Genomic DNA, 19,748 nt, shown 5'->3' with positions numbered 1-19,748 from the left:
GTTGCATGTTGCACAATTTTAATTTGAAGCTGTTAGTATATTATCATTTTTTTAATGTGACATTTGTGACCCAGTGCTCAGTTCCTACACATCATCCCTTTGTGTGGTCTTGTATGTATTTATTTATTTATTTTTCTGCATCGACAGTCCAATAAAGTCCCAGTGGTGCAGCATGGTCACCATGTCCACCCTCTGACGCCCCTCATCACCTACAGCAATGAACACTTCTCCCCTGGCACGCCACCTCCACACCTTTCCCCAGAGATCCTTGACCCAAAGACAGGTAAAGTGTCTCACAGATTGATCCCGTTTTCACACCACGGTGCACTGCATGACATTTGGCCTTTAACCAGAACTAGGGGTCTGTAGACTGTCTGAATTTCTCTTCACAATGCTTGCAGTCGTGACCTGTTATCACATGCATCTTTTTTGATGGTCCCTGTGCATCAGCCAATTTGTAAAATTTTCCAGATATTTCCACTCACAGAAAATGCTGGTGCTCGGCCAGTTCTTGTGCTGCTTTCTGCGGACTGAATGCCATTTATGTCTGGAAGGAAGGATGACTAACTTCGTGAACCAGAACAGAGATCCAAATGATTAATTGAACAAACTGCCTCAAAAAAGCCAGGAGTGAATATTGTTTTGTGATGTTAACCGTCCATCAGAAACATACACGCTGGCAATATGGTGCCATAAAGGGATAGATTGCAGTTTGTCGCAATATAGAAATGTGTGTTTTTGAAGTTGAAAACTGTATTACAAGAAAAAAAAAAACGAAATGCTAAAATACCCTCTGGCGTATGAACATCGTGATCTTTGTAATTTGCAGTTGTTTAATTAATCATTAAGATCCTATTGCCCCTCTGTCAATCAGTCATAAACAATATTTACATTTTAGCGGTGTCTCCAGGAGGCCTTGTGTGTGTGCATATGTGAGCTTTTGACTAGAGCAGAAGTCGTGCAACTCAAGGAATATTTGTAGATCACCCTCTGTGCATTTGCAGGTATTAATGAGACATATTTAACTCCATAGAGGCTTTGAGTTAGCGGACGTTCCAAAAACAGAATTTTCAGTTTTAGTTTATTTCTCAATAGCTTTTACATAATATATGAGAAAGGTGTTATTTCTAGCCAAAAATTAAGTGAAGGTAGCAGCTAGCAAAACCAAGAAGTGACGTCACCACGCTAAAGTCCATTAAATGATTTGTAAATCCTTAGAGGTGTTATCAGGTTACAAAAACAGCGTTTCCAGTTTTAGTTTATTTGTCACTAGCTTTTACATTATATATGAGAAAGGTGCTATTTCTAGCCAAAAATGAAGTGACGTTAGCAACTAGCAACACCAGGAAGTGACGCCACTATGCTAACGTCTGTGAGATCGTCATAAAATTAGGCAAAGAATATGACTTTTTAACATCTTAAAATACTTCTTTGAACTTGTCCAAGGTCTGTGTCCCAAGAATGGTCCCTGTCAATTTGAAGGCCTTAGAAAATAATAAGACTGGACTTATGCTGAGTGCAGACAGATGGTCGAAGAAAGGCCTTCCCAATACCTAATGGCCATATTTGTTGTCCTTAGGTTAGCATGAAATGGACCAGAAATAGAAAGGAACAACTTATTAGTTTAACATACAAATTTGTTTGACACTGTGATTCACAAACTGGAGGCTCTAGAATGCAACATCGATGAAGGCTCCAACAAAGTTGATGCTGTGAATCTGAAGAAACAATGCAACGCTCAGATCATCAACGTATAGAATAGTGAGCCCAGTATCATAGGAGCTGACTGTATTTTATAAACCATCATTCATGGGCTCAGTTTTTGGAAACACAATACTACACTGTAAAAAATAAATAAATAAATAAAACCCTTGTTTTTAGAGAAAAATTCAGGCAGCTGTGGTTGCCAGGGAAATTCTGTAAAAATTACAGTGAATGGTTTTACCTAAAATATGTAAATTTTACAGTGTAAACCTGTTGCAATTCTATTGTCTATTTAGAAGATAAAATCTCTGCTAAATGGTCGCCTTATGTTTAAATATCCTCAAAATGTAGTTTAAACAGACTTACCTCTTTTTTGTGAAAATTCTCAACTGTAAAGTCTTGTAACTCAACTGTAAATATTGTAAAGTTTTTGGTATTACGGTTTTTCCTGTGTTTAAACTCCAGTCACTTGTAAATTCTACAATGGTATATGATTATTTTAGCATATTTGCACTGGTAAATTCACACTTCAGTTTCATTCCACATTTTACACATTATTGCTGTAAATTAAACACTACTCCATTGTTTTTATTGTTTTTTATGTTGTGATTTCACAGGATTTCGGTGGTAATTTCACAGACTTTTTTCTTTTAACTAACTGTGTATCAGTTTTTTGTCCAGGGTGATACGAACACAGATTGTGTTTCAAAATAAATAAATACATAAATAAAGCCGAGACGGCTGTTCGCCAAGCACCGTACCTGTCACCAGGGTTGATGGGTTTGATGTAGCAGTGGAAGTAAAGTGTCAAATTATCTTGCTCTCAAACGCCAGCGGCTGTTTCTCCTGTGCAATGGGAGAGTGCCTAAACCATAAAAACCTGCTAACTTTTCAAATTTGACCAAACCTCTTCTTGTAGCAACACTTGAAGGCAGTGAAGTAGATTATGGCGCTGTGGGTGTTATGATCTTTTGCCGCACGTGTAAACTGTTTATTTTATGGGGATCAATTGCAAATGAAAGCTGTGTTACACAACGAAGAGCAGTACTACAAATGTTATAGAGCTACCTGTAAAGCCTACAGTGGGGTGAGGGTTTGAATAATTTTTTTTCTTTGGTACATCACTTTAAACATTGATGGTGAGTATTTTCAAAAATGCCTCAGCAGGTTTATACTGTATCTTAAAAGTTGGCCGTCCATCTGCTGTACCTGCAGGTATTCCTCGGACACCTCACCCGTCAGAGCTGTCTCCATACTACCCCCTGTCTCCCGGGGCCGTGGGTTCGATTGCACATCCTCTGGGCTGGCTAATGCCACAGTACGTTCCTCCACACGGCTTCATGTCACAGAAAAGTTCAAAATTTTCCATTTTGCAGTTTGAAACATGGATGTAGTTAGCTGCTGGGACAGTCAAGTCAAAGTTAAAGCCTATGAAGAAAAACTTGTGAGAATTTAGCAAACTGATTTAGAGGAACATTGAAGTAAAAATTTTAGGTGCCAGTACCTTCAAAAAATGTAAACATTTAAAGCACTGATTTTAATGAGCAAATTTTGGACTTCTTGCATGTTGTATCAGAACAGTAATAAACAAATGCTTTTGCTTTTACCAGCAGCAATTATAAATATTGGCGTGTTTTGCTACGGGTCTTGTCATGAATTGTAACGGTCGTGTTCAGAGAGCGGGGGATTTGAGTTGATGAGTAGCGGATTAGTGCTGGTGGGTTCACAGTCAGCTGTGTTTGATTCACTGCAGCTTTCCCTCACTTTATCTCCCTCTGTCTCTCAGGCAGGGTCAGCCCATGTATTCCATCCCTCCGGGGGGATTCCGCCACCCTTACCCAGCACTAGCAATGAATGCATCCATGTCCAGGTGAGCAGATCATCTTCAACACAGAGGGATAACATCAGCCGCTTCTGTCACACACCGTAATCACCGCTGTCAAATTTGACCAAATTTTCTTCACTTTCTTTGCCATCTTAGCTTAGTTTATGTAAATATGATTAAATCAGGGAGGCTGAACATTTGCTTGAGTATCCTGCGCATAGCGTATCACATTCACTGAATTATCATGAAGTGTAGAGATAGGAAATTCACATCAGTGACCAATCGCAAGTTGTTTTCGTACTGCTAACCGTTGATGGAACGTGTACTGTGCATCCGGAAAGTATTCACAGCACTTCACTTTTTCCACATTTTGTTTTATTACAGCCTTATTCCAAAATGGATGAAATTCTTTTTTTTTTCTCAAAGTTCTACACACTATACCCCATAATGACAATGTGAAAAAGTTTTTATTTTTAGATTTTTGCAAACTTCTTTAAAAAAACCCTAAAAAAAATCATGTACATAAGTATTCACAGCCTTTGTCATGAAGCTTAAAACAGCTCAGGTGCATCCTGTTTCCACTGATCATCCTTGAGATGTTTCTACTGCTTAGGGCCTGGTGACACGGCACACAGCGATAGCTGAACGAAGGAAAAAGTCACAAATCGTTGGGAAAAGGTGGACGAATGATCCTGCACTTCTCCCATCACCAACAAACCTGCGAAGCAAGAGTGCATAAAGGAACTAAACAAAACCAGAACTAACAAAAGAAAAATGAAGCGAATGCTGACCTTGACCCTGTAAACAAAATCAAAATGAAACATTCATGATGAACATGCGTATGCACACAAGCTTGTTCCAGCCACAAACGGCTGGGACGTGTGTATATAGTTAAAGTAGTTGATAAAATGTTTTTGTCGCTATTGTTTCTGTATGACAACGTTGCTTTTCGTCCCACACATGGTCGAGTCACGTTCAGCTCGTCGGCTCTTTATTTACTGATCCGTTCAAATATCGTCAACGTTCGTGCAAGACTGACTTGGGAGGTTGGACGACAGTCAAACGGAATGCTGACAGTACAGGAACTACGCAAACAATGAGGAACTGGCAACACAGAAAGCAAAACGGAATACGGAAGAACTGAAGTTGTCGTTGGGATTTGTTCACATTTTTTCAACAGTTTGAAATTTCTGACGAAGGGCCAGCTACAGGAACGAAGCTGGACGATGGTTAATTGATGTCTTCCAAAGTCAGCGTAACTCCAGATTTCTTGTTTCGTTTTGGCTTTGGTGTCCTTCATTAGTGCCGTGTGACCAGGGCTTTAATTGGAGTCCACCTGGGGTAAATTCAGTTAATTGGACATGATTTGGAAATGCACACACCTGCCTACATATAAGGTCCCACAGTTGACAGTGCATGTCAGAGCACAAATCAAGCATGAAGTCAAAGGAATTGTCTGTAGACCTCTGAGACAGGATTGTCTCAAGGCACAAATCTGGGGAAGGGTACAGAAAATTTCTGCTGCTTTGAAGGTCCCACTGAGCACAGAGCCTCCATCATCGGTAAAAGGAAGAAGTTCTGATCCACCAGGACTCTTCCTAGAGCTGGCCGCCCATCTAAACTGAGCGATTGGGGGAGAAGGGCCTAAGTCAGGGAGGTGACCAAGAACCTGATTGACACTCTGTCAGAGCTCCAGCATTCCTCTGTGGAGAGAGGAGAACCTTCCAGAAGGACAACCATCTCTGCAGCAATCCACCAATCAGACCTGTATGGTAGAGTGGCCAGACGGAAGCCACTCCTTAGTAAAAGGTACATGGCAGCCCAGCTGGAGTTTGTCAAAAGGCATCTGAAAGACTCTTAGACCATGAGAAACAAAATTCTCTCTTCTGATAAGACAAAGATTGAACTCTTTGGTGTTAATGCCAGGCCTCATGTTTGGACGAAACCAGGCACCATCCCTACAGTGAAGCATGGTGGTGGCAGCATCATGACGTTGGGATGTTTTTCAGCGACAGGAACTGGGAGACTAGTCAGGATTGAGGGGTGAATACAACAATGTACAGAAACATCCTTGATGAAAACCTGCTCCAGAGCGCTCTTGACCTTAGACTGGGGTGACGGTTCATGTTTCAGCAGGACAATGACCCTAATCCGATTGAACATCTTTACAAAGATCTGAAAATGGCTGTGCACCAACGCTCCCCATCCAACCTGATGGAGCTTGAGAGGTGCTGCAAAGAAGAATGGACAAAACTGCCCAAAGATAAGTGCGCACAGCTTGTGGCATCATATTCAAGAAGACCTGAGGCTGTAATTTGCTGCCAAAGGTGCATCAACAAAGTTTTGACCAGAGGGAGTGATTTTGAGGGGAAAAAAAATGAATTTACTACATCTTGAAATAAGACTGTAAATAACAAAAAGTAGAAAAGTGAAGTGCTGTGAATCCTTTCTGGATGCACTGTAAATCATGTGAAAAGTCAAGGCAGCTATACTGTTAAGTAGCCATGCCAGATAATCTAGTTTTACAAAGTCTGCCCTACCTAAATATACACTCTTTCAAAAAAAAAACCCATAAGAACAGCAGCCAGTTATTGCACAAGACAAGAATGGATAGCACAAAAGTATTCTCTTCATGCCCACTCAGTACAATGGTTGACAATGCTAAGTAGCTAAGCTAGCTGGCTACTTAGCTAAGCTAACTAGCTAAGCTTGCAGTTGTGACAGTCAGTTTTTACACTGACGTAGCTACAGTATGATTAACAAAAACTCAGTACATCATCAAATGTTCAACCCGCTCATTCTGCAAGTAATAAATTACATTTTCAAGAATACATTTTGGCCATGTGGCCCATTTATTTGTGCGTGAATCAGCATGCAGGTGTTGACGACCCCAGTGGCTGAAAAAGACCAAGGGGGCGTCCACGTTTCACTTGGCTCTGGCAGAGAGAGGGTTGTTTTAGAAATGTGGTGATGGGCCATTTGTCTGTCTGCGTGGTTGTCATCCAGGGCCCAGGGTGGTTCCATGGTGTCGTGGATGCTGTGAAGCACAGCACCAATGCGTGTTCCCAGATTTGACTTGACTTGCCCTTAAAGGTAAAAATTAAGGCTGTAGGTTGAATTTTGATTCTTCTAGTTAACCCAACCATGTCAGTGTTGGGATTTAAACATAAAGTACATACGTTAAGTACATAAGTTAACACATTATTGACATTCAGTACTCCCCTCATCAGACACTACGTCTTTTTGTCAAAGAGAAAGTATTGTGGTCAGGACGGCATTCTGAGACACAAACACACATGAAAGTGCTGAGAATCGATTACAACAAATGAAAGCACATCTGAAGTGAAGCTACACATCCCATCAGAATAAACTTTCACAGCCTGTTGGAACTGAAAAGATTTGTAAGCGAACCTTTCAGCATTGATTAAAAAAAAAAAGAACTAAAAATAATATTAAAAAGGGCTTCTGTGATCACTACTATTTGGAGCTCCACTTTAAGATAGACTCAAACAATATCTGTCTGTCTGTCTGTTTATCAATATAGATATATATGTGTGTGTGTGTGTGTGTGTGTGTGTGTGTGTGTGTGTGTGTGTGTGTAAAATTGGTGATGTAACAAACAAATGTTGAGCTGTGGAGCTGTGTTCCTTCACTCTCTCAGTCCCCAGAATCCTGTACCTTTGTCAGATGTCTTGGAGGTTTTCCTTGCATGGTCACTCAGTTTCTAAGAACAGCCCGACAGACTTAACACAGAGCACACTACTGTTTTATATTTCATAATGATTGATGTAAACGAAGCCCAAGATACAGTATATTCAGTTACTTAGAAATGTTCAAGTATTCATCCCCTGACTTGGGAAAAAATGATTTGTCTTAAAATGAGTCCTTATACTTGGTTTGTCCAATTACTTATGGACTCAGAAAAATGAAGACACTATGTATGCAAATGGCCATAACTCCTAAATCTCTGTTTTTGTTAAGGACCTTGAATTAAAGCTAAAAATGTATAATATAAGCACATCTAGATTGTTTCATGTCGTATCCATTGTGTTGGTATATAGAGTAAAAATTACGCAAATGGTCCCACTGTCCAAATACTTATGGACCTGGCTGTATTTTGAGACTGTGTGTGCCACATTGAAAAAAAAAACGCCGACAACCTCACAATGAATGACTGGGTACAGGTAAAAGAAGGGTAAAATTGATGCTTGTGTTTCAACAACCCAAACTTGCACCGTTTCATAAATTCAAGTTTAATTTTCAAGTTATCTTACTAATAGACATACAGGGAAATAAGAGGCAAAAAAAAAAAACATAACTGACTGGAGAGGTCTGTTGTTTCTCAACTCTCTATCCTCTAACAAAAATAGGGATCTTTTGTGGAGATGATTATGGTGAGAATACAAATATATGGCAACAACATCAGCTGAAATAGGACTGCATTCCATGAATGTTAATGCATTTCTTTCAACATGTTGAGCCAACACTTGGAGCAGCAACATCAGGATTCTTAAGGGGCCGAGATGGAGGTTTAAAATACAGACTGTATTGGTTTGTCCAAACAAGAGAGAGAGAGAGAAGGAGAAGGAGATGACACGTCATTTTAACACAGCATAAATTATGAAGTGAGTTTAAAGTTTTTAAAAAAAGAGAGACACAGATGTGAGATTTGACTGTCTAGAGGTTATATTTGCACAGTTTCTAAGGTTGGGGTTTTAAATTTAGAAGGAATGTGAATATTGACTGAAGAGTCATAAGAAATGTAACAAAAATCTGATTCAGCTCTATTCACTGACTGTAAGTTTCCATTTGGCTCTATGTTACCATGTCATTCACACAAGTGTGTCAAAATTTCATGTGTGTGCCTCTTAAAAGTTTTTTTTTTTTTTTCACAACTTAGGCGATTGTTGAACTGCATCTTGGCCAGGCTGCCTAATACTGATGTTGGGGAGACTTGCATTTCCTTGGAAATGGTGTTTTGTGACTGGCAAAGGCAGCCAAAGGCTCACACTGACATTGGAATTCCAAATGTCGCTGCCCGTGTCTGCTGTAAACCTGCCTTAACCTGCACTACCTTCATCTGGCTTTATGTTTATGAGATTTTCAGCGACTGTACTTGTCAACTCTGGGAGCATGCAGTGGTCTCTTTTTCAGTTACATCCATGACACCACAGAACCGCCTTGGGTCGAGGATGGGAACCACCAAGGCAGAAAGCCGGTCCACCCCAACTTCTTGAAAGTCACCATCTGTCAGCTGCAGGCAGTTGAAGTGCGGGTATCGTCATTGCGATGTGCGCATGCACAACAGTCACACCGTATGACATTGTGATATCAAGCAAGGAAAATGTAAAAAGTCAAAACACATCAACAAACTTTTTTATTGCGTGATTTATTTAAAAAAAAAACATTTTTCTCATCTTCCGTGACTGATCCTCAACAAGGTGTGTCTGACATGACATGACAACAATTTAAGGATTCTTGCATTTGTTGTTGTTTTTCTGTGCTAGAAAAGCGACATGCTGCACATCAAGTTAGCCGCAACTTGTCACAAACTTGGGGTACTTGTCATTGTCAGTCTGTAATGCCGGGTTTACACACAAAGACCACAAGTCATGAATCTACTCATGACCAAGAATCACAAATTTGAATTGAATGTGATGATTTGGGGCAGAGGCGTCACTTGCCGTTTTTGACAGCTTTTGTGTTGATTCATATGGTCTCCAAGAACCATCATGAATACACTACGAATGTTGTCATACTCTATTGTGGATCACAGCTAATCACCTCAAATCGACACTCTCAGTCGCAAACTCCACAAATTGAGGGTGTTTTGTGACATTTGTAATTCCTGAAAGTTTTTTTTTTTGGCAGCCAAAAACATGCTCGATGAATATCTCGAAGGTTAAGAACCGACACATGCTGTTAATAACCCTATTCAGATGCATTAAGTCACGTAAAGAATGTCACGAATGTGCCACGAATGACGGGAAAATTATATTCGTAACACATCGTGCCTATGTGTAAACGCAGCATAATATATTGTAGGGAAGGAGGTTCCTGGAAACAACCTTATATTTAGGACTGTTAGTGTGAAATATCAGTCATTTAACTGTATATTTCCTTTGTGTTTTTTTTCACTGTGAAAGAACCTGTTTTCCATGAAACGGTAGAGCTTAGTTTTGGGGAGAACTGTGCTAAAACTGAGTGAAAAACAGCAGAAAAATACAGAAATTACTGCATAACTAAACTCAACATTACTTGTATGAAATTAGTTTGGGTATACAACGGATGATGCTGTCCAAAAACAGGTTTCAGTATTTATTTAGTTATAACTTTCAGTGCAGAAGCATGTTCAATAAAATCACCCTAATCAGTGTGGAATGAATCATTCTATCCAAATAGAATTTCTTGAGCTATACCATATTTTCCAGAGTGTAAGTCGCAAGACCTCCCATACTAGTAAAAAAAAAAAAAATCTGCGACTTATAATATAGCATGTATGAAAATTTCTGTATTTTCTCCCACTGTGGTATACGAGGTCTGTCAATAAAGTATAGGTCCTTTTTATTTTTTTCAAAAACTATATGGATTTCATTCATATGTTTTTACGTCAGACATGCTTGAACCCTCGTGCGCATGCGTGAGTTTTCCACGCCTGTCGGTGACGTCATTCGCCTGTGAGCACTCCTTGTGGGAGGAGTCGTCCAGCCCCTCGTCGGAATTCCTTTGTCTGAGAAGTTGCTGAGAGACTGGCGCTTTGTTTGATCAAAATTTTTTCTAAACCTGTGAGACACATCGAAGTGGACACGGCTCGAAAAATTAAGCTGGTTTTCGGTGAAAATTTTAACGGCTGATGAGAGATTTTGAGGTGATACTGTCGCTTTAAGGACTTCCCACGGTGCGAGACGTCGCGCAGCGCTCTCAGGCGCCGTCATCAGCCTGTTTCAAGCTGAAAACCTCCACATTTCAGGCTCTATTGATCCAGGACGTCGTGAGAGAACAGAGAAGTTTCAGAAGAAGTCGGTTTCAGCATTTTATCCGGATATTCCACTGTTAAAGGAGATTTTTTTAATGAAAGATGTGCGGACGGATTGCAGCGTCGGCTCGCAGCCGCTGCGATGCTCCGCCACAGGAAAAACACCTCTGTTGGAAGCCTTAAGGACAAATTGGAACATGTCCAGCTGTTAAACAATTTCTCATATACTCACTCCACTGAAAGCCATCAAAAGCCGCCTGGATTTTACAAATGGTTATCAACACGGAGGTGTTTTTCCTGTGCCGCCGCACCGCGCTGGCTGCGTCCCGACGCGCGAACCCGTCCGCACGTCTTTCATTAAAAAAATCTCCTTTAACAGTGGAATATCCGGATAAAATGCTGAAACCGACTTCTTCTGAAACTTCTCTGTTCTCTCACGACGTCCTGGATCAATAGAGCATGAAATGTGGAGGTTTTCAGCTTGAAACAGGCTGATGACGGCGCCTGGGACCGCTGCACGACGTCTCGTACTGTGGGAAGTCCTTAAAGCGACAGTATCACCACAAAATCTCTCATCAGCCGTTAAAATTTTCACCGAAAACCAGCTTAATTTTTCAAACCGTGTCCACTTCAATGTGCCTCACAGGTTTAGAAAAAATTTTGATCAAACAAAGCGCCAGTCTCTCAGCAACTTCTCAGACAAAGGAATTTCCGACGAGGGGGCTGGACGACTCCTCCCACAAGGAGTGCTCACAGGCGAATGACGTCACCGACAGGCGTGGAAAAACTCACGCATGCGCACGAGGGTTCAAGCATGTCTGACGTAAAAACATATGAATGAAATCCATATAGTTTTTGAAAAAAATAAAAAGGACCTATACTTTATTGACAGCCCTCGTATATCAAAGAAAAAATACCAAGATGTCAGTGCTTTAACAATCAGATTTGATTTTGACTGCTCTATTTAATGCCTTAAACAAGATACTCAAGGATGCTCACCCAAAGGTTGTATCGCAGTTCCAGTCTGTATTCTTGCAAAGTTCGTGAATGTTTGATACAGCTTGCTGTTGACAAAAAAGTTCTGAAGTTCGCTTTTCCACAAATTTTACTTGTTTGAATTAAGTATTTACACTTTGTAACAATCACACTTTAGACTGTGTGAAATCACGACCTAATGCTCAGACTCCTGTGCTCTCATTTATCAGACTGTATGTAGAAAAGATTCTAAATGCTGTGGTACAAACAAAATTTAGTAGTATGTGTAAGTACAAAGACAAATCCACATCAAAAGGGCGGACATCAGTAAGTATCAGGTGCTGATAAATCTCATGTTCATGCATGTTTATGGTCATCTGCATTCAGAAACGTCCTCAGTTAGCTATATCCATCCATCCATTTTCTTCTGCTTTATCCGGCGTCGGGTCGCGGGGGCAGCAGCTCAAGCAAAGCCGCCCAGACCTCCCGATCCACACACACCTCCCCCAGCTCCTCCGGGGGAACCCCAAGGCGTTCCCAAGCCAGCCGAGAGATGTAGTCCCTCCAGCGTGTCCTGGGTCTTCCCCGGGGCCTCCTCCCAATGGGACGTGCCCGGAACACCTCTCCAGTGAGGCGTCCAGGGGGCATCCGGAAAAGATGCCCGAGCCACCTCAACTGACTCCTTTCGACGTGGAGGAGCAGCGGCTCGACTCCGAGCTCCTCCAGAGTGACTGAGCTCCTCACCCTATCTCTAAGGGAGTGCCCAGCCACCCTGCGGAGGAAACTCATCTCGGCCGCTTGTACTCGCGATCTCGTTCTTTCAGCCATGAGCCAAATCTCATGACCATAGGTGAGGATCGGAACGTAGATCGATCGGTAAATCGAGAGCTTTGCCCCCCTACTCAGCTTTGTCTTCAGCACGACAGTCCGATACAGCGACCGCATCACTGCAGATGCTGCACCGATTAATTAGCTATATATGTTAACAAAACCTCTGTTTGCTATGTTTTGTGAAACAAAGATTAAAGTGTTTGTGTGTGGTCACAGTAGAGAGGTGAAAAGTATGAAAAATAAAATAAATGTACCACTTCATACAAGTAAGGTCTAACCTTACCAACCCCTAGAGCAAGCAACACAGGCGACAGTGGTAAGAAAAAACTCCCTCTGATGATGTTGAGGAAGAAACCTCAAGCAGGCCAGACTCAAAGGCCATTATAAAAGTTTTTTTTTTTACAAAGTTTTACAAAGGTGAAGAAACAGAAAACAGGAATTCAAAACAATGTGACATATTAACAAAAGAATATGTATTTGATGAGAAGTCCATGTGGGTGGTTATGCCACAGGCAGGGGTCATCCAGCAGCCCTCATGCTGTCAGTGGTCCTGTTCCCGCCGCAGTGTGCGGTCTGTCAGTCCGGCATCTTGTCTTCAGTAGCCATCACGCTATCCGTACCTCGGACAGAAAGAAAAAGAGCAGAATCAGTCTCCCGGAAAAAGTACACCCAAGGTATAATTCATCAGCAGTAAATTGGCAGGAAAGCAGAGAAAATACTAACGTGATCGCCGGCCGCTAACCCTAAGCTTCACTAACAGACCCAGAAGATAGAGCTGAGGCCGAGACCTGTTCCGTTACTAATAAGAGAAATTTAATGGATAGGAAGCCTAGTATTGTACTATGCCAGTATGCTAACCATACAAAAGGAGAGTAAATGCATCTTAAGTCTGGACTTGAAAGTCTCTACAGAATCCGCCATGAGATCATTCCACAAAACAGGTGCATGATAAGAGAAAGCTCTTATTGTGTAAATTTACACAGTTTTCTCAGTATGAATCCAAGTCGATAAATTGCGTAGGAAGACTTGATAAATGAGGCCCCTGATGTTTGTGGGATCTTTAGCTACCTGTGCCAGGCACATGACGCTGAGAATTTGTCCCTCATGAATCTGGCATTGCTTTTGCTCATTTCTCAGTGTTTGCACAAGTCTGTCTTCTTGTTGGTTGCATTTTGGGTACAGGACTTTTAAGTTTTTAAATTAATTCATGAGCACCAGGCTCCAGAGGTCAGTTTCAACATTTCAGGCATTAGGAAAACAGTAAATGTGCTAGAGAATGAGCAGAATAAAGCCTCTGTGAAGTAACACTGAGGTCTGTCTGAAGTATCTATCACAAGGTAAGACTGATTTCTCAAGGCTGACCTCCATTTTGTGTCACTTTGTGTAACTTTTTTTTAAAGAATTTGCCAATCTAACATTGACGAGGGTTTGTGTGATAGCGAGGCACAGAGCTTAATTTTCCTCTTTGTCGATTACAATGCTCCATTGTGCTAACAATTGGAAAATGAGAGCAAGGCACTTTCTAAAGGTGTTCTGTGTGCGGATGGCTGTCAGAACGCTCTTCGTGGTCTGGAACGTGGTAAGGAAAGTGGTTTCAGGTGTCACAGTCATGCTGTCACCATGGTAACAACACTCTCCACTTTTCTCCGGGCCGCTGTCGAATAAAAGGGGCTTTTGAAAAAGTCTTTATTTGAACAAAAAACCAAACATTTAAATCATTGCATGTATGAACTTCATCTTGACGTGCACAGTGGGCACAGTGACGTTCAGCCGAAGGCTAAGGCGGGTTACGTGCTAACTTTGTAAAAGCTTTTTATCAGGTTAACAGAGGTTTAGTGTTAAACAGCACTCCCTTTGCCCACAGCTTGGTTTCCAGTCGTTTCTCCCCCACATGGTCACTCCCCTCCTCACAGCCTCCACCAGACTGGCATTCCCCATCCTGCCATCGTCTCCCCGGCCATCAAGCAGGAGCCCACCAACGACAACATCAGTCCTTCAATGCATGCGTAAGAACTATAATGTGGAGACCGTAAAGTCATTTGTTTTTTACTTGTAAAACCTGCACAGGATTGTTAAAAGACGTCTTACAATGTTATCCTGTATCAGATACACTTTGATGGTTTTATTTAACTTCACTTTTATTTTTCTGTGCTTAAATTCACTTTCCATTATAACAATGCCAGCCTGCCTTTCTCCACCTTTGCTTCTTTTGCAATACCCACATGTACAAAAGCGTCAGATAACCCGTGTCAAATTCCTTGCATTGTCGTTTTTATTCATACTTGCTCTGAAAACTGATTCTGATCTTTTAATTTGTTTCCTGTGGGCATGCCAGAGTGTGTAAACTGGTCAGTGTACTGTGTTAACACATTGTTCCTGATGACAACACTGCAAACATGTGACCAGCAAGTTGCTGAAGCATTTTGCCCTCTTCAACTATCAATGGAAACCATTTCCTGCAACTTCAGCTTTACATCTTATCTAAAATTACAAACAAATAAAAAAAAAACAATCATGATGATCATGATGATGATGTTGCGCAACTGCACACTGATGCATTTCAATAAATTTAAGCAAAATCACACCCTAATTTTTAAAATTGGAGTGATGGTGTTGAGATCATAACATGACGGTGATGGCTATTATTCCTTTGCTTTAGGAGAGCCCTGAACCTGCATAGCACTGGGAGTTTGGACACTTTTCTGCTTTACACTCTGGTATATGAGGATAAACACTACCCCGATGGACCTCAGAGCCTGTATAGGACTTGCTTACTGTTTGTTTCATAAGGATGAATGTAAACAAAGGTTAAGACACCTTCAGTGATTTGGAAATGTTCATGTATCCATCCCCTGACTTTTCTCATGAAAATCAACTGTAAAAGTGGTTTTCTTCTTTACAGTGTTTGAGCATGTTAATTAACCCGACAAAATTACAGACCTCTTTACCAAATATAGTGACACGTGTTACAGTTTCCTAATGCTAACATGCTAACCTCTTCTAATAGATAATATTTACAGGATAAATGTAGCTGAAATATATGTTCACATTGCACTGTATTGGCTTTCTAAATAGGGATGGGTAGATTTTTTTTTTTTTTTTTTAAAGAAACCCAACCCAACAAAAAAGGTATTCCTGCCCAGAGTTGAGTACTGCTAGCTGGCATTTGTCATTGTACTGAGATCTTTCACTCGACATTAACAGCACCTTGTTATTGTTTTTGATTAGCAGGAAATCCCCTGTTCCTCCCAAGAAAGAAGATGACAAGAAACCTCATATCAAGAAGCCCCTGAATGCTTTCATGCTGTACATGAAGGAGATGAGAGCCAAAGTGGTGGCAGAGTGCACTCTGAAAGAGAGCGCCGCCATCAACCAGATCCTCGGACGACGGGTAAATCAGAGACACAACACCTGTTTGTTTGTTTGTTGTTTGTTTGTGTGTGTGTGTGTGTGTGTGTGTGTGTGTGTGTGTGTGTGTGTGTGTGTGTGTGTGTGTGTGTGTGTGTGTGGTGTGTGTGTGTGTGTGTGTGTGTGTGTGTGTGTGTGTGTGTGTGTAATATGTACCTGTGGTTTTATCAGGTCTTTGATGTCTGTTCTGTCTGTCCACAGTGGCATTCTTTGTCAAGAGAGGAACAAGCCAAATACTATGAGCTAGCTCGCAAAGAGCGGCAACTTCACTCCCAGCTCTACCCAGGATGGTCAGCAAGAGACAACTATGTGAGTTTGACATTTTCAGCTTAGTCTTTTGTACTCATGGTGTGAGTTGCAACAATTCTTCAGTTGTTACACGGTCGTATGAAATAATTATCAGTTAAAATCTCCCAATTTCAGCCTGTTAAATGTGAATATTTGGTGCGTTTGTGTTTTTGTAAATCTTTCTTTGGGTTTAGTTTTTCAGCAAATAAAAAAAAAAATCTTAAGATTCTCTTGAACAATTCAGATTTTTATGACATTTTAAGCTAAAAGGTCTGTGTCCACATAGTGTTTTTTTATGGCAGAAAAGCACTTGCAGGGCTGTAGGGACTGCTTCATCACAGCATTTTTCATTTAAAAATAAATACATAAAAGCCCTGCATCTGGGTTTTGATGCTGTGGGGAATAGCACATAGCTAACGGCAAGTGTGCAGTGAGTACGTAATGAAAACACAACACTCAACTGCAACATTTAGAGTCCGCCCAATCTGCTCCTGTAGATGAGCATTTCTGTCTCTTTTGTGACAGCTTTTAGGTGGCATGTCATAAACAGAGATGGCCAAAACCTCCATTTTCATGCTTGTAAGGGTGACGAGTCTTGCACTGTCTGATTGGGTGCCTGAAAAAGGATTGCAGTGACAGTACAAGCAAGAGGTTTTCAACATGAAGCAGTCTGAATGCCTGGACAAAAAAAAGGTGGAGGTCTGTGAAAAACAATGCTGGGTACACTGCTTTTTCTGTTGACAGCCACATATGCTCTTTTCTCATTTACAGCAGTTGAAGAAACATTGGCAATCAGTAGGAAGAAAGAACCAACTCACATGCATTTTGGACAGGAAATTTCATCATTTGCTCTGTGTGTGAAAGTTTAAGTTTGTGTTTGTGTTGTGTGTGTTTGTGTGTGTTGAGTTTGACTTGCTGAACTTTAATCATAATAATAATAATAATAATTATATATATACATTCATACAACAAAATTTGTCCTCTTCATTTAACCCATCCTAATTGCAGTTAGACACAATGCAATCACCAGGAGCAGTGGGCAGCCACAGTTCGGGGACCAACTTCAGATGTAACTTTGACACGTGAATTTGTGTTGATGTCCAATTATAACCATATTGATGCTGCTTACTTCTTAGGCAGTGGATGTAAACAATAACCAAACTGGAGTAAGCTATTCGGCAAATTAATTACATCACAAAACCGAGTTTTCTAAAATCCTACACCTGAATATAAATTGTTCCAAAATTAGATTGCAGTCCTAATTCAAGACTGCATATTACAAATTAGGTTTTTATGCATGTAGTGATTGAGGTAGCTACCTCGAGTACCTCACTCACTGCCATGGTTTTCCAAGCCAACTAGCTTGGCTACACAGCATTTAGATAACTTGAAAAGTAACTTGTTGAGCTTGTTCTGAAGGTCAACAAGTTTTGTGATAACAAACATCATTGAGTAATGTTCACTCGTGATTTTACTCTATAATCTGCCCATGTTGGGATGCGAAGTATTTGCTATGAATATTGTCTTCACATTGACAACAAACAGGTGCATCAGTACTGAGAAGAAGCCTCCTACCACACCCATCTTGCTCGAGTGACTGGATACAGTTTGCTTTTTCAATGTAACTGTCGCCTCACGATTAACTGAAAACACAATAAACAGATTCATCTTTAATAACAGTATTTGATATTTGCAGCCTTTGAGGGGGAATTTACAAAAGCACCTTTCTCACTATGTGCAGTTCAGTTTCTGTCAGTTAATTATAGGAACTGTACTCTTGGTTTTATGAAGGTGAAGTTTTCAGACATGTTGAGGCAGTTTTACTTTGACTAAGAACAACAACTTTTTTTAAAAAGTGCATTATTTGATCTGTGCAGGGAAAGCGGAAAAAGAGGAAGAGAGAGAACAAACCAGGACTCGAAACCAGAAGGTAAGGAACCTTCACTTTTTAAACCACCTTCTTTTGATCTTACAAAGGAAAAAAATGGAGAAAAAGCTTTTTCTTGCACAACTAAAGTGATAAGTCAGGGAACCAAGGACAGTAAATGTTTTATTTCTGTATTGTGCCTGTGTGGGGGTAGTTTTTGGGGCGTAGGCTCTCTCCTCATGCACTAACGTCTCTTCTCCACTCTGCACTTTGACAAGCAGCTTATGAGGTTCAGTGCTAATAGCGGCAGGTATGTCTGCTGTGGTGCCGCGACTAACCCGCTGTCATTTGCACGCAGTATTAAAGCCTCCACACATCAGTGCACATTCCAGTATGAGGCGTCTCTCTATTTTTTTTATGCATCATACATGAACACCATTTGAATGTGATGAACATTGTGTTTCACTTCCCCTGTTGAGCCTTATTGTCTTATAGAAGTTCCACTGTTGTCATCTTCAGTGTTTTATAACTCAGTCTGTCAGTGCTGGTCGAGAGGGACTTCAGGTTTGACTCCAGTGGCAGATCCATAATTTATCTTCTTGGTTTTTCCTCTGCAGACTTCTCGATAAGGAGCAAGAAGCAGTGTGTTCAGTACCTGCCTTCTGAGAAGATGTGCGACAGCCCTGCATCGTCCCACGGCAGCATGCTGGACTCGCCGGCCACGCCTTCCACAGCGCTGGCCTCGCCCGCTGCTCCTGCCGCCCACCACTCCGAGCAGGCCCAGCCTCTTCACTTACTACCAACCCGAGGGACGCATGCACCACCACTTTCCCATACCGGGAAGGCTTCTGGATCACTTCTCCTCCTCCTCCTCTTCTCTTCCTCCTCTTCTTCTCCTCCTCTTCCTCCAGCCAACATCTCCATCCCAATTGGTACTTCAGTAGCCAGTCAACTACACCGATCCTCACTCGTCCAATCCCCTTCACCTCCCTGCACCCCGCCATGCTTCTCCACCCCCTTCCCCTTTCCATCAGGCACCCTGCACTCCCATCATGCTCTGTTCCAGTCACAGCCCCTGTCCTTGGTTACCAAACCAACTGAGTAAATCTGCAAAGGCAGTTCTCTCCCATTTATTGTGCTGTATATTGCTTTTCTTTCCAAAAAAAAAAATAGTGATTAGAACAACATTTTTTTCTAAATAATGAAAAGGAAGAAATATTATTGGTCAATATTTGACTGCCTCCTTTTCTATGTCGCTCAATGAAACAAAATGTATTTTTTGTAAAGTTTTACTGCAGAACTGGTTTCTTTTTGATGCATTTATCCAGTGAACCTCTTGTATAAAAGAACCAATGTACATAAAGTTTCTTTATAAAAAGAAAAAAGGAACAAAAACACATTCTCTTTTTAGCCAAAACCTGATTAATGTTAGTATTAAGCTCGAAGTCATAGTACTGGCCAATAATTACAGCCCGTTTTCCAGTTCACGTGTGCGCCCCTTCTTTGACATGTTAAATAAACATTTGAAATTGTTTCTTAAAAGAAATGTCTCATTCCATCTTTTAACACACATTTAGAACTTGATTTTTATGTAGGAACCTAGCCAAGATGTCATTTGAGTTAATATTTCCCAAAATATTGCCTCAGATATCCGCAGTACAGATGTGCGGAGCAGTATTATTTTAAATGCCTTTGCCTTTGTTCTTCCATGTCTGCAGTGGGTTTTGGAACTGGGAAAGATGGAGTAGACTTTAGAAATCACATGGATGGAAACTGTGGTTTTCTTTCATATTTTGTCAAAAATTATCAGCATTAACTCTGGTAAAACGCACCAGATGGACCGTCAGGGTGTTACTGTGTCTTCCCTGAAAATC

The 19,748-nt window shown here is 41.0% G+C and overlaps 1 protein-coding gene across 1 annotated transcript in view; it reads left to right on the top strand.

The window, feature by feature from the left end:
- tcf7l1b (transcription factor 7 like 1b) overlaps window positions 1-19,416 on the top strand; it is a 120,401-nt gene extending 100,985 nt beyond the window's left edge. The window contains 14 exon segments of the mRNA XM_034169896.1: window positions 148-283; window positions 2,920-3,022; window positions 3,491-3,574; window positions 14,176-14,205; window positions 14,207-14,317; window positions 15,540-15,702; window positions 15,921-16,028; window positions 17,885-17,920; window positions 17,922-17,937; window positions 18,492-18,672; window positions 18,674-18,749; window positions 18,752-18,812; window positions 18,815-18,882; window positions 18,884-19,416. Of these exon segments, the coding sequence (XP_034025787.1) occupies window positions 148-283; window positions 2,920-3,022; window positions 3,491-3,574; window positions 14,176-14,205; window positions 14,207-14,317; window positions 15,540-15,702; window positions 15,921-16,028; window positions 17,885-17,920; window positions 17,922-17,937; window positions 18,492-18,672; window positions 18,674-18,749; window positions 18,752-18,812; window positions 18,815-18,882; window positions 18,884-18,979 (1,269 nt within the window). The 3' untranslated portion in view covers window positions 18,980-19,416.
- Window positions 19,417-19,748: the final 332 nt, after the last annotated feature.

The sequence above is a fragment of the Thalassophryne amazonica genome, chromosome 5, assembly GCF_902500255.1.
Source record: "Thalassophryne amazonica chromosome 5, fThaAma1.1, whole genome shotgun sequence".
Lineage (NCBI taxonomy): Eukaryota > Metazoa > Chordata > Actinopteri > Batrachoidiformes > Batrachoididae > Thalassophryne > Thalassophryne amazonica.
Note: the sequence above shows the minus strand (reverse complement) of the source record. Positions and strands in the feature narration are given on the sequence as shown.